This window comes from Rhynchophorus ferrugineus, unplaced genomic scaffold (genome assembly GCF_030347505.1).
Source record: "Rhynchophorus ferrugineus isolate W39M unplaced genomic scaffold, kcgeb_rfMv2 rfM10, whole genome shotgun sequence".
In the NCBI taxonomy this organism is placed as follows: Eukaryota; Metazoa; Arthropoda; class Insecta; order Coleoptera; family Curculionidae; genus Rhynchophorus; species Rhynchophorus ferrugineus.
In genome coordinates this window covers 25,046,662-25,060,890 of record NW_027472589.1, presented here as the reverse complement: position 1 = coordinate 25,060,890, position 14,229 = coordinate 25,046,662, and the positions used below count along the sequence as shown (strand labels likewise).

At 36.2% G+C, this 14,229-nt stretch overlaps 1 protein-coding gene across 2 annotated transcripts; it reads left to right on the top strand.

Annotated features, from left to right (window-relative positions):
* The first annotated feature begins 499 nt into the window (after positions 1 to 499).
* Positions 500 to 10,474, top strand: LOC143203901 (uncharacterized). 2 transcript variants are annotated; one of them, XM_076416219.1, is made up of 10 exons: positions 501 to 1,266; positions 1,320 to 1,424; positions 2,465 to 2,774; positions 3,767 to 4,025; positions 4,092 to 4,374; positions 7,732 to 8,028; positions 8,082 to 8,291; positions 8,349 to 8,672; positions 9,574 to 9,808; positions 9,859 to 10,474. In XM_076416219.1, exons 1-10 carry the CDS (start codon positions 640 to 642, stop codon positions 10,278 to 10,280), a joined length of 3,072 nt encoding a protein of 1,023 aa, XP_076272334.1. In that variant the 5' UTR covers positions 501 to 639; the 3' UTR covers positions 10,281 to 10,474. The 2 variants fall into 2 exon arrangements, with proteins under 2 accessions (XP_076272335.1, XP_076272334.1); XM_076416220.1 differs by lacking the exon at positions 7,732 to 8,028 and having other exon boundaries at positions 500 to 1,266.
* The last annotated feature ends 3,755 nt before the right edge of the window (positions 10,475 to 14,229 follow it).

Sequence of the window (14,229 nt, the reverse complement as noted above, 5' to 3'; positions counted from 1 at the left end):
TCCCCTTTATTGTAAAATAGACTCTAGAGATAGTGACTGTAATGAACGATTTTAATGGTTCAGTGTGCCGTAATATTTAATTCATAATATTTTCTGCGGTTTATAAGCATGGCCGTCAAGCCGTCAACCTTATTGAAGGCTGATTGAAGTACTACATCAAGGAGTAATGCAGATATCTTTTTCACGCATTTTTAATTATATATTTAATTCAGTGCACCTGGTTAATTGTTGAATGTTTATTAATAAACTCAAAGTAGTGTGTAGATTTAGCGTAAAGTTATATTTGAATGCCATTCAAATAACGCCATAGTAACAAGTTTTCTTACAATTATGCACAAAAAAGTCTAGATGTATGCTATATTTTTACCTTCAGCCCTCTGGTGACTTAGAGGCACAGTGAGAGCATGATTATGGATGTGCCCATTTAAGTTCCCATTCTATATTTCTATGTTTTGTGATTTTTACGCGCCCTGTACATACTCCATCCCCTCTCATTAATTGTTTTTCTAGTTAGTGACGTTTCTTATCTCACAAAGTCCGTTCGCCATTCGCTCGCGATCTACACGAAGCATTTACACTCGTTTTAAACGGAAACGCGACGCATTCGTCCGCGATATATAGCGTCGGCATTACGGCGAAATGAAGGTGAACGAGTTTGACGTAGGACCTGTCAGATTGGCTCATCGGAAATCATTTCAGAACAGGCGAAAATTCACAGTGTCGGAAGGGTTCGTCGAGCAGATCGGTAGAGAAACGGACCGACGCACGTTGGAACTGAGGGCTCGGAGACGTATCTCCAGCAACCCGCTGGTGCAAAAGAACATATCCTTCCTGCAGTCGTACAACGCGCTGTTCGGGAGGCCTCGACTGACCCAGGCGGGCGACGCGGACTCTATTTTCCGTAAATCGTTGCGGAACTACAGCCAGTCTCTGGATATAGTGCGGGAGTTGCGTCTGGATATCGGACGCAAGAAAACCAAGCAGAGGTCGTTCTTGACCAAGCATCATCGACCCTGTCCGGATCATCAGCGATTATTTGGAACCGAGCGTACCGGGTCGGGGGATAACCGCGAAGAGGTCGCGTCTACTCACGAGTCAGTTCAGGAACTGTTCTCCAAGACGTCATTTGACAAACAGTTCGAGAGCACGTCCGAGGGCGACCTGGTTCTTGTCTCTCATATCGAAGACGATCGAGAGGACCAAATGGCCGAGGAGGATTTCGGCGGGGAGGATTTGGAGAACCCAAACCTCTTCGAGAATGCCGAGGTGATCTCTCCTAAAACCAACCTCTTTTTTGTTTATCACAGTATCCGTTTTAGGATAACGAAGATGACCTGAAAGATGTGGAGGAAATGATCCAACAAGCCTCCAAGGAGCTGGCGAAGGTGGCCGAGGAGAACCAACAGATGATGGAAGCCCTTGAGGTAAATACTGTTACGTATTACTTCTGCCACATTTGACTTTTAAATCAGACAAAATGTTATTTTTCATTTTCCATTGGACGCAAAACTATAACGCCCTCTACTTGTTATTCTTCGTCTTTTTCCACATGGGCCTGTTTATCGATATAACACAAATATTTAACATCCATCTTAATTTAAATGTATCTAACACCTAATATAATTGATATTATAAATGTAAACCAGTACAAAAATACAATGAAGTTGCAAAAATAAAACTGTTATAATATACATATAGAATCATTTGAGCTCATAACTACTCTATTTCTATATGTGGAGAATTTAGCTTTACTTTAAAATTGATTGATCAAGTCAGCACAATAATGTGATAAACACATTGAACAATTAGCTCTTTATTTAGACCCAGTTCCGTAATGCAGTAAGGCCTTTGCTTCTCTTTGTATTCAAAGATTTTAATCATAGAGCTAGCACATACATTGTCAACTTCTAACGGCGGTTATTTAGTGTAATACTGGGCCGCCAAACTTGCAGATGTATTTGTCTTCGAATGAATTAATTCAATGTCACCAGGTTGTCTTTATGAAACAGTATGAATCCACTAAAACTTTCCAAATTCAAATATCTGTTTAGATGTGAAGTACTATATTGAAGTTGTGATCTCATAACACATTCATCGTATATAAGACTGTATATAAATCTTTTATAAATAAAAAAAAATTATGATAGCAATTTAGTAAATTAACAGTAATAAGCTATTTGTTTTGATTATAATTCGCAACAATTTTAAAAATACTTATTCGACGACAGATACTTTAGACTTAACATCTATATTTTAATAATCTCTGTTTTTAATATGCACTGAACGCCAAGCCAGGGTATTTAGTTATATTTCCATATAGAACTACTTGCTGATTTGTCACTCGGAACAAACTACAATGCCTCCTACTAGGTATTCTTGTCCCTATATCGATAAAAACAGATATTTGAAAAATACATCAACCTAAACCACATCTAAGTTCTTCTTGACGCTATCCCGATTACAGGAAGACGATGAACAGGACGAAGTGATAGCTGTAACCGAACCAACAGGGAAAGAAGCTGCGGGTGATGGTTCCGTGTTCAAGTTCGACCCGGCTATTGATGCGGCCGTTTTAAGAGAGCTGGAGGATGCGGAGAAACAGGCCAAGGCCACCGCTGTGGTCATCGCTGAGCTGAAAGATCGAGTAACCCAACTGCTACAGAAGGAGAAGATGACTGAAGCGGAGGCCAAGGAATTGGAACAGAAGAATAAGGAACTCAAGGATCAAATGGTCTTGTTCGAGGAAAAGACCAAGAGGATTCAGTGTCTGTTGGGTATGGTATAGTTTTGTAAGGACGGTGAAGTAATTTTGTCGAAAAAATTAAAACATTATCATTGTTCAAGCCTTATCCATCTCTAGTCGCTATATTTTGGTAGTGGTTCAAGATCCAAATGGAATATTTGGAGCCTACAGCGAATCTTTCCATTTATTTTTGTGTACATACATTAGATTTTAATGTAGGCTTCTAATTCTTTGTCATCTTAATTTCTTGGTGAGCTTTTTCGAAATGTCTTCTTCTAAACCATTTAAAGTTATTTTGATCTTGATGATCTCGTTTTTTTCGATGATGTATTTAAATAAATGTATGTTGAAATTTTATTTAGTGGTTGTTGTAATTGGAAAATGTTAAAATATGCATAGGGATAATTTGAAATGCTTCTTTTACTGAATTTCATAGGTTCTCTAGAATAATGTACAGAAAATAAATGAAATAATAAATACTTATAGATGAATATATATCCTACTATAATATTCACATACAAATGAATATTTCTTTAATCCATTAAAGTAAATAACTGAAACTGATTGATGTATTCACTTTTATACTTCCCTCTTTCTCTCTCTATATATAGAAATCTGTTAAAAATCCATGATATTTTATTAATAACTTTGTCAGTTATTGCCCTTTATATTCCTTTCCATGGCATTTTCTTTCGATATATTTCGAGTTTTCTATTATTAATTATTACATTGTTACTAGTCGTTTCCGATTAACCTACAATTTGTCTTTTTGATAACTTAAATCTAGGTATATGACTAGGAAGTGTTACACTGATTATAGCGACCCTTCAACTCTTTGATACCATTTTTGTAGTACGATTTGCCCTTTGCTTCAAAATAGGCCTCAGTTTCGGCGACCACCTCTTCATTCGACGAATATTTCTTCCCAGCGAGCGTTCTTTTGAAATCTGAGAACAGGAAATAACCACTGAGGGCCAGATATAGGCAGATTGACGATTTCCTAAGGTATCAGTGTTTTTTCAGGTCAGACAAATTTGTTCGATAAAATGACTCCCATCCAACCGCCGCTCCAAGCTAAACACGCCGAAGACGCACTTCCTAAAATGCTGGTATGCGGCGTCGCCGAAAACTTCATACCCACCATCGTGCTGTGCCACGACAACAAAAAGAAGAAGAGCCGTCCCCGCAGCACTTCGCGGGATCCCATGACGCGCAAACTCAGCGACAGCTACAACATGCAGGAACGCCTGGTGGCCGAGAATGCCGACCTTGCCGGTACCAGGTATGACAGTCCGTCAAACGTTTCGGAGGTGGCAAAAAAATTGTTCGTGTTCTCGTCACACCCCAGATATAAGCTCCAGACGGACCTGATCCAGAAGGACCGGACGGTGGAGTGCTTGCAGAGACAGTTGTGCTGTTTGCAGAATGAACTGCGGATGGTGTGCCAACAGAACAACCAGCTGAACAACCAGATGCAAAGCTGCACCAACCCGAGCTGCTCGAAAAATGTGTCCAGGTCCAGTTCCCCCTCGGGGAGGAAGCAAGGAGGGGGTTGTGGGGCCGGGAAGGGTCCCTGTCCGGGCGAGGTAGAGAATAGGTTGGAGGAGTATTCTCAGGTCACTAGTAACTTGGTAAGTTCGAGTATACCTATTTTCATTTTCAACTGCTTAACGAAATGATTAATTTCAATAATTATAATGGGTATAAGATATTTGAATGCACTTTGATCAACTAAATATAATATGAAAATTATAAAGTTTAGATAAAAATAACTGTTAAACAAACTAACCTAACTATTCAACTCGATGTTTTTGAAATTTCTCTACATAAATTTACCATTTCCCATTTAGTATTATTGAGTTATTCAGTATATACCGATGATAGTGACAGAATACTCAAAAGTACATTCTTTAACGATTCCTAACGAATAGTTCTGTTGTTTAATTTGAACAAACTAACTGACAGAGCCCATCACACACTTTTAGAAATGTTGTTTTCGTTTCCTCATCACTCATCACTGTATATATTCTTAGTTTCTGCTTTCTGTTATGGCTTGTATACATTCTCTCCACATAATTAAATAAATATAATCGCTGTGTAGGAATATGTGGCTGTCGATTCGATTGTTTGTCCGAACACTCACTACTATTTTGTGGAAGGAATTCGCACAGGAACTGAAAACACTGAGTGAATAAAAACTTGTTTATTGCGATATTACATGATACATGTGGTCGATGGGAGAATTGACAGGATATTAGGTTAGTTAAAGGAAGTACGGTAGCGCGGTGGAAGTGGTACTGTTACAAGGGAATAGAGAAAAGAAAAGAGAGCGAGAGGTCGTCGTGGTGGACTTTTATGGCCGGGAACCGCATGATACCAATCCACCAGCATTGCCAGCCTTTAAACTTGCTATAGGTAAATGAGTTGTGGCCTGTGGCGGTCGCTACATCACTCCTCTCCTATTGAAGCTGCCGTGGAACGTACCTAGGAACTGCTTATGACATTGGGATCCCTACCTGAGCGAGGAGTTTAACGGGATCAGCTGCCATCGAAATTGTAGCAGGACGTCGTTCATCTTGGGGCGTTCCAATTTGTTTGAGGGTACCTATAAGTGTGGTGCTTTACATGTCCCGTTTCATGATGCAAGGGTGTTCATGTGTTGATGTTATGCATGATGGGCTTGTCTGGTTTTTGTCCATCAGGCTTGTCTCGTAGGATAACGTCGACCATGTGATGTTGATGGGTTCCATTCCTCGTACTATCCTTCCATGCACATGTCAAGCACTTGTAGAGTAGCTTATGTTGAGCTGGTTTACGTGTTAATCACTTCGATCACGTCGGGTCACCAATTCTAGGAATGCTCGTCTGGTTAGTCGAAATGTGTGGCTGTCGATGCGATTGTTTGTTTGAACACTCACTACTATTTTGTGGAAGGAATTCACATGAGAACTGAAAACACTGGTTGAATAAGAACTTGTTTATTGCGATATTAGATGATACATGTGGTCGATGGGAGAATGGACGGGATATTAGGTTAGGTAAACGAAGTACGGTAGCGCTGTGGAAGTGGTACTGTTACAAGGGGACAGAGAAAAAAAAAGAGAGCGAAACGTCGTTGTGGTGGTATTTCATAGCCGGGAACCGCATGATACCAACCCACTAGCGTTGCCAACCTTTGAACTTGCTGTGAGCTGAATGCGTGCGTGGCGTTAGTACTCACTCTTTTTTCGTATATTTTAGCCAAATGCTCATGTATATTCTAAACAATTACACACATATCTATGTACATAACTCTTTCACACTCTATAATACGATGTTCTACATTTATCCTATATTAATTATATACTCACCTTTAGTTGTTACCACTCTCATCACCGTGTCTTGGTAAGTGTCAGCATTGAATCATAATTCTTGTTAAGTTGATCCAAACCGAAGGTGTTATTGTAGACAATGCTTCTTTCCACATATCCAGAGAATTCTTGCTTGTATATCCATCTCACGTATGAGCTAGAGTTCTAGGCGCGTTTTTTATGTAATAATATCCCGTGGAGGCCTAATCTACCTAATTAACAATTATACATCCAAGTAATGTTTTTTATTTTCATTAGAGAGCATATTTACCTTCTACGTTTAGTTCTTGTTTCCTTCCGGGCAGTGTTTCTTTGTCAAGTCATTTTGATATCACTGTATTTCTTCTTAGTTTCTGCTGTTACTACCTGTTTAAACTTTGCTTGATAAAATTAGATTTAATTACGGAATTCTGCCTAATGCATTTTAGAATTTACAAGATCATCAGTTAGTTCTCATACAATTTAACCAAATGCTCGTGTATATTCTGAACAATTACCCATACATTTACGCATAGACATCTTTTACACTACAAAATACGATCATACCACCTTCATCACCCTGTCTTGGTAATTGTCGGCATTAGATCATAATACCACATCCAGAAAATGTCATTCCGTTACTGACACTTTCACTATCTGAGCTACTCTTCAGGGCTATCGCTAAATTGGTAGAAAAGCATAATGCACTGTGTGGCCACATCGTGTTTTTCGTATTACATAAAACGCAATTAATTATTTACTTTATATTTGCCAAGTAACAATTTGAAATGGTTTACTCTTTAACATGCTATTTTTAAACGTATATTATATTTTGTAATCCATTCCTTAATTACAGCCTTTGTCGATACACTTGTTAGGACCTTTTCCATCAATGTCGCTAATAATATCTGTTGGTTCCTCCAAGTTCTTTAACAGCTGATTTTCAAATCAGAACAAAAACGTGTTATGATTCATTTCCCCATGGTAATCGCCACTGAACTTGGAGGAAAACTAACTCTGCTCGAGAGATAAGCAGAATTCAGTGGATATTCAGCACGAAGAACAATATATCTGCAATGAATTATTTAAAGTTTAGATTTTTCCAATAACTTGTTCTAACAAATCTTTACTGTCGTTTTATTAATATTAATATTCATTGGAGTTGCAACACGCCAGAATATGTAGTCATTATTATTAATAGTATCAATATCTCTAACGACTTGGACTGGCAAGAGAGGGGTCCCATTATCCTGTTAAAAGTAACTATTAGAGACGCAATCCGCATTTGATGGGATTTGGCATTTTCAATCAGACACATATTGACATAATATAATCACACATATTAAGTAGCGATTTCAAATTTACTAATTACTTTTTAAATTAAATTTATTATTAACAGCAAGGTACCAAAACAACATTTGCTTAATTATTATCACTAATATTTCGAAGAATTATGCAATTGTTTGACAAGCAGTCGAATTTTATAGACTGATATGATTACATGTCCGGATCCATCAGATAGCATTGTATTTATTTTTCACTATAATAAAATGAGAAGGAAAAATGTGGTCTAATTTCAAATCCAGTTTACCAATAGGCAATGATACGAGTTCACAGGAACCTCTTATTGAAATTACCAATCCGTGAATTTTCGATCAGGAAAAACAACTAGTCGACGTCGAAAAGGAGGTCAAAGTTATCCAGAAGGAGTTGCTTGAGGTACAAAAGGAGCGAGAACACTTGGAACATCACAGGCGAATGCTCGCATTGCAACCGTTACCCTGTCCAGCATCGATTCCTCCACCTTGCCCGCCGCATCCTTGTATTGTTCCTCCACCATGTGGCCACCCGCCCTGCTACCCTCCGCCCCAACCACCGTGCGTCTCACCACCACCACCGTGCGGCCAACCTCCCTGCCCCAGACCTCCCCCACCATGTTTTCCAGCTGATGGAGCAGTAAGTCTTTTAGTGTCGATCATCGTTTTACCATAATCACTTTGATGGAATAGGGAGACGACCAACAGTACCGGGAAATGAAAGAGAAGTACAGCAAGTTGCAAGAGGATTTCAAGGCGAAGCTCACGGAGGTGTCGAGCCTGCGGGCTGAAAACGAGAAATTGAAAGAGGCATCGAAAAAGGCCGAGGACGCCCGAGCCAAGCTCGAGCTGAAGGTGAAGGAATTGGAGCAGAAGCTGAAGGAGCTGAGAGGCGGCGAAAAAGTGAGAACCACCATACTTCGCCGGTGTTTCAGTTAAATCGTTGCCGTTCTCGCGCAGGGTAGTTCCAAGGAACAGCTGATCGATCTGCAACAGCAAATCAAGGTTCACAAGGAGCTGTACCGCCAGGCCCAGGACGAGCTCGAGGAGTTGCGCGCCTTGGTCGAGGACCTACAGGGCCAGCTGAACGACTACCGGAACAAGTACCTGGAGGCGATCCAGACGGTGGAGGAGCAGAAGCGCCAGATCGACATGATGCGCATGGAGAACAGCCGGGTCAGCGAGCAGGTGAACCTGGAGATCTTGCGGGTGAAGAACCAGTTCCAGGAGAAATTGCAGGAACTGGCCCCGTTGCCCGATATCCTAAAAGCCACTCAACTGAAGGTACTGACATTATTTTAAATTAATTACATCTTATATTAGATACGGTTAGTACAATCTTAATTCATAAAATTAATTTATTGCTATTGTTCTATTGTGATTACGTCAATATACAAACTGTATGTATTTCCCAAATTAAAATAATATTAAATTATTTAAATTATAGTTAAGAATAATACTTTTAGTGCTGCTAGTGATCATATTTGACTGATAGATCAATCTGTTAATCTTAGGTCAAATTCTAAGTATCTTCTTGCTAACCAGATGCTTCATGCCAGACTACATTTTCTTTCGAAAATATATATACTCCTATGCTCCTATACCTTGTAGATTAGTCCCAAATGGCATACCCAGTCAGAAGCTTATAAAACGTCCAGGAATATTGCAGGGCAGTATTTCTTTTCTTCCAATGCCTTTCCAACATCCGCCGTTACTCAAACAATCTGGTAATCTGGTATTTCTATAAATGGTTTCATATTTTTTAAACAGCAGATTCCCAAATAACTTTGATATCTCAGGTAGCAGCGAAATAAGTCTGTAAGATCCGACTTGTTCGGCCTATTTGTCAAGCTTTTTAAGCATAATTATTTGAGATTATTTGTTGTTTCCTCATTTTACTTCATGAATGAATGAGAATGATCTTCTGAGTATTAACAGTAACGTTAGTGCCATAATTTCACAAAACTTTAAATTGTACTTGGTTACTGGTGACTCCCTTTATCTGTGTTCAAAAGGACTCCTTTTTTAAGTTTTCTACTTCCTTTTCTAAGGGGAAGGTGTAATCCCCCATTTATTCATCTTTTTATCCTCCTTGCTCTTAACTTCTCTACACTTGGACTGTTCTTTTACCAGTTTATAGCATGGATCTAGTGTAGATCCGGTGATATTTGACTTGTTGTTCCAGCTGCAAGAGGCTCAGCAGATGCACCTGCTCGCCGAGCGTAACAACGAAGCCCTGGCCAGGGAACTGCAGACCTACAAAGATAAACTGAAGGAAATCACGGACGAGATGGCTCTGGCCGACGACGACAAAGCTAGCGGCGCCAACGAGAAGGAGACATTAACGAAACGCGTCAAGGAGCTCGAAGAACAACTGAACGAATGCAAGAGTGCCAACGATGAACTCAAGATAGAAAGAGGTGATTATGATGATACCTCTGAACCTCTGACTAACCCTACCACCTTCCAGACAAGCATAAGGAAACGGCTGAGGAGAAAGAGCGTCTGGCCGACGAGAGACAGCATCAAATCGTCCAGTTGGAGACGCAGCTGGAGGACGTGCGGGAGGACGCCGCCCGACAAGTGGCCCGCATCAAGGACCGTTGCGAGATCGTCCGCAAATCCATGCAGAACCAGATAAACGACCTGGAGCGCCAACTGGCCAGAGCGGGGGCGGCGGCCAAGGCGGCCGAGCGGGACCGCGACGACGTGCGCCAGAAGATGCAGGCCCAGATCAGGAACCTGAACGAGAACTTCGAGGACGCCCAGATGCGAATCAGGAACCTGCAGGGCCACGTGAACTTCCTCAAGACCTCCTACTGCACCATACCGGAGACGACGCCGTCCGAGAAGCCGAAGCCCAAGCCGGATCCTTGCTGCTGCGCGGACTAGCGAGGTTTGGTTCGACAAGATCGTTTTCGGTGAGTCTCGGTGGATCAAGTCTGTTTGCATGCCGCATGAGTTATTTTCAGCCTTCAACAGTAAACGAAATTTAAACTCGAACTGGTATCTCGTTGGAAAAAAGCGCATTTTACATTTATTTTGATTTAAAACCATTTTATAAATAAAAAACGTATACGTACAAATATCTTTATTAGTAGTTCAATTATTGTGGTTAATACGTTTTATTCAAGCCATCTTCCCATCAAGTTTAAAGTCTCCGAGCTTGAACCAATGATAGGAAAAAGAGCTACAAAGATATAAGTACTTTCTATAGTGATAAATCTCACAGTAATGGATCATATACTTATATGCTTCCTTTTAGAAAACGACGAGTAATCTCTTTTTCTTTAAACAATCTAAATGTTTAAATAATTCTAAGCTACAGTAATTAAACATATTTCCTGATCATAGCATGCTACAATTTCAAACAAATTAATTCAAATGGTAAACAAGACTGTGTCCTGCTGGCTTGGTTGGCAGAGTGGTAAAGGTGACAAGATTTTCTCCTGCTGAGACTGTCGCGGATCCTGATAAGGCATGGATGTACTTAAGTTTATGATTGTCCTTAGGCAAGAGTGCAAAATCCGGGTGGACCGTGGTTCGCAACCCACGTTAAACTGTAGGTCCAGTCCAGATAAACCCTAGTTGGTAAACTTGTATTTATTTTTTTTGAATCATATTTTTTCAGGAAATGTATTATAGAATTGCATGGACTACCTTATCAAAAGATTGATAATATAACGAGATATAACTTGGTTACAATTTTTTGAATGACACTGGTTTCTGTGTATAATTATATGTTTATTTTTGTGTTTCAGTGAATCTTTAGGAAATATTTTAGATCTTAAACTCACTCTTTTATTATGGGATTGGTTCATAATATGCCATAATATATATTATTACTTATTTTTGTCGTTTATTGAATTTTTGGATAGATTTTTTAATATTAAAACGCTACAGTTTGGTAGTAACTATTATCAGAATAATGTGTTCGGATATCGGATTAATTAATAATATACTTTAAATTTATTATTTATATTTACATATTGATTTTTGCCTTTCGTTGTTTTCTATTATATTAATTTCGATTATGTTAATACTATTAACTCATAATATACTTTATATTTATTATTTATATTTGCATCTTGAATTATTATATACTTTTACTGAATTTTCAGGAAAACTTTTGAATCTAACAAAGGGTTAGATTATGGCAGAATCGATTTATAATATATTTTCATAATATTAATGCTATTAATTCATAATGATATATGTTTTCAAAAATTTAAGGTTTGTTGAGTAGTTCATAATAGTAAAATGGGCTCTAAAATGGTAAGTAATTTCTCTAGATAAAATTCTCAGAATTTTAGAAAAAATATTTAAACTTAAAGGAGCTACATGGTCTTAATGATGGCGGTATTAATGATTGTATTAATTAATAATATACTTTATACTTGTTATTTATATTTACATGTTGATTTTTGCACTTTAGTCAATTTTGAGGAATTCTTTTGAATTTGGGAGCTACATTTTGATTTTGTATATACTTTATATTTATTCTTTATATTTGCATATTGTCTTTTGCATTTTACTGTATTTTCAGGAAAGCTTTTAACTCCCAACATAGGTACGAGTACATGTTGATGGTATTACTTTATATTTATTACGACATATTGAATCTTATTTGCGTATTTTATTGAATTTTCAGGGAAGCTTTTAACTCTCAACATAGGTTCGATTACATGTTGATGGTATTACTTTATAATTGTTTATATTGTATTTTATTGAATTTTCAAGAAAGATTTTGAAAAAAGCTATAATCTGATGGTATTAAATCACATTTGCATATTGATTTTTACACTTTAGTCAATTTTCATGAATACTTTTGAATTTGGGAGCTATATTTTGATGGTATTAATTTTTTATATACTTTATATTTATTATTTATATTTGCATATTGATTTTTGTTTCTTATTGAATATTCATGAAAACATTTGAGTCTTAACATTGGTTCGAGTATATTCTGATGGAATTAAGTCATAATATGTTTTAATTTATTATTTTTATTTGCGTATTTTACTGTATTTTCAGGAAAGCTTTTAACTCTCAACATAGGTTCGAGTACATGTTGATGGTATTACTTTATAATTGTTACGACATATATTCTTATTTGCGTATTTTATTGAATTTTCAGGATAGATTTTGAAAAAAGCTATAATCTGATGGTATTAAATCACATTTGTTACGACATATTGATTTTTACACTTTAGTCAATTTTCATGAATACTTTTGAATTTGAGCTATATTTTGATGGTATTAATTTTTTATATACTTTATATTTATTATTTATATTTGCATATTGATTTTTGTTTCTTATTGAATATTCATGAAAACATTTGAGTCTTAACATTGGTTCTATATTCTGATGGAATTAAGTCATAATTGTTTTAATTTATTATTTTTATTTGCGTATTTTACTGTATTTTCAGGAAAGTTTTTAACTCTCAACATAGGTTCGATTACATGTTGATTGTATTACTTTATAATTGTTACGACATATTGATTCTTATTTGCGTATTTTATTGAATTTTCAGGAAAGATTTTGACTCTCAAAATAGCTTCGAGTACATCTTGATGGTATTAAATCACATTTGTTACGACATATTGATTTTTATTTGCGTACTTTAGTCAATTTTCATGAATACTTTTGAATTTGGGAGCTATATTTTGATGGTATTAATTTTTTATATACTTTATATTTATTATTTATATTTGCATATTGATTTTTGTTTCTTATTGAATATTCATGAAAACATTTGAGTCTTAACATTGGTTCGAGTATATTCTGATGGAATTAAGTCATAATTGTTTTAATTTATTATTTTTATTTGCGTATTTTACTGTATTTTCAGGAAAGTTTTTAACTCTCAACATAGGTTCGATTACATGTTGATGGTATTACTTTATAATTGTTTATATTCTTATTTGCGTATTTTATTGAATTTTCAGGATAGATTTTGAAAAAAGCCATAATCTGATGATATTAAATCACATTTGCATATTGATTTTTACACTTTAGTCAATTTTCATGAATACTTTTGAATTTGGGAGCTATATTTTGATGGTATTAATTTTTTATATACTTTATATTTATTATTTATATTTGCATATTGATTTTTGTTTCTTATTGAATATTCATGAAAACATTTGAGTCTTAAATTGGTTCGAGTATATTCTGATGGAATTAAGTCATAATATGTTTTATATTTATTATTTTTATTTGCGTATTTTACTGTATTTTCAGGAAAGTTTTTAACTCTCAACATAGGTTCGATTACATGTTGATGGTATTACTTTATAATTGTTTATATTCTTATTTGCGTATTTTATTGAATTTTCAGGATAGATTTTGAAAAAAGCTATAATCTGATGGTATTAAATCACATTTGTTACGACATATTGATTTTTATTTGCACTTTAGTCAATTTTTATGAATACTTTTGAATTTCAACATAGGTTCGAGCTATATTTTGATGGTATTAATTTTTTATATACTTTATATATATTATTTATATTTGCATATTTTATTGAATATTCATGAAAACATTTGAGTCTTAAATTGGTTCGAGTATATTCTGATGGAATTAAGTCATAATATGTTTTATATTTATTATTTTTATTTGCATATTGTATTTTACTGTATTTTCAGGAAAGTTTTTAACTCTCAACATAGGTTCGATTACATGTTGATGGTATTACTTTATAATTGTTTATATTCTTATTTGCGTATTTTATTGAATTTTCAGGATAGATTTTGAAAAAAGCTATAATCTGATGATATTAAATCACATTTGTTACGACATATTGATTTTTACACTTTAGTCAATTTTCATGAATA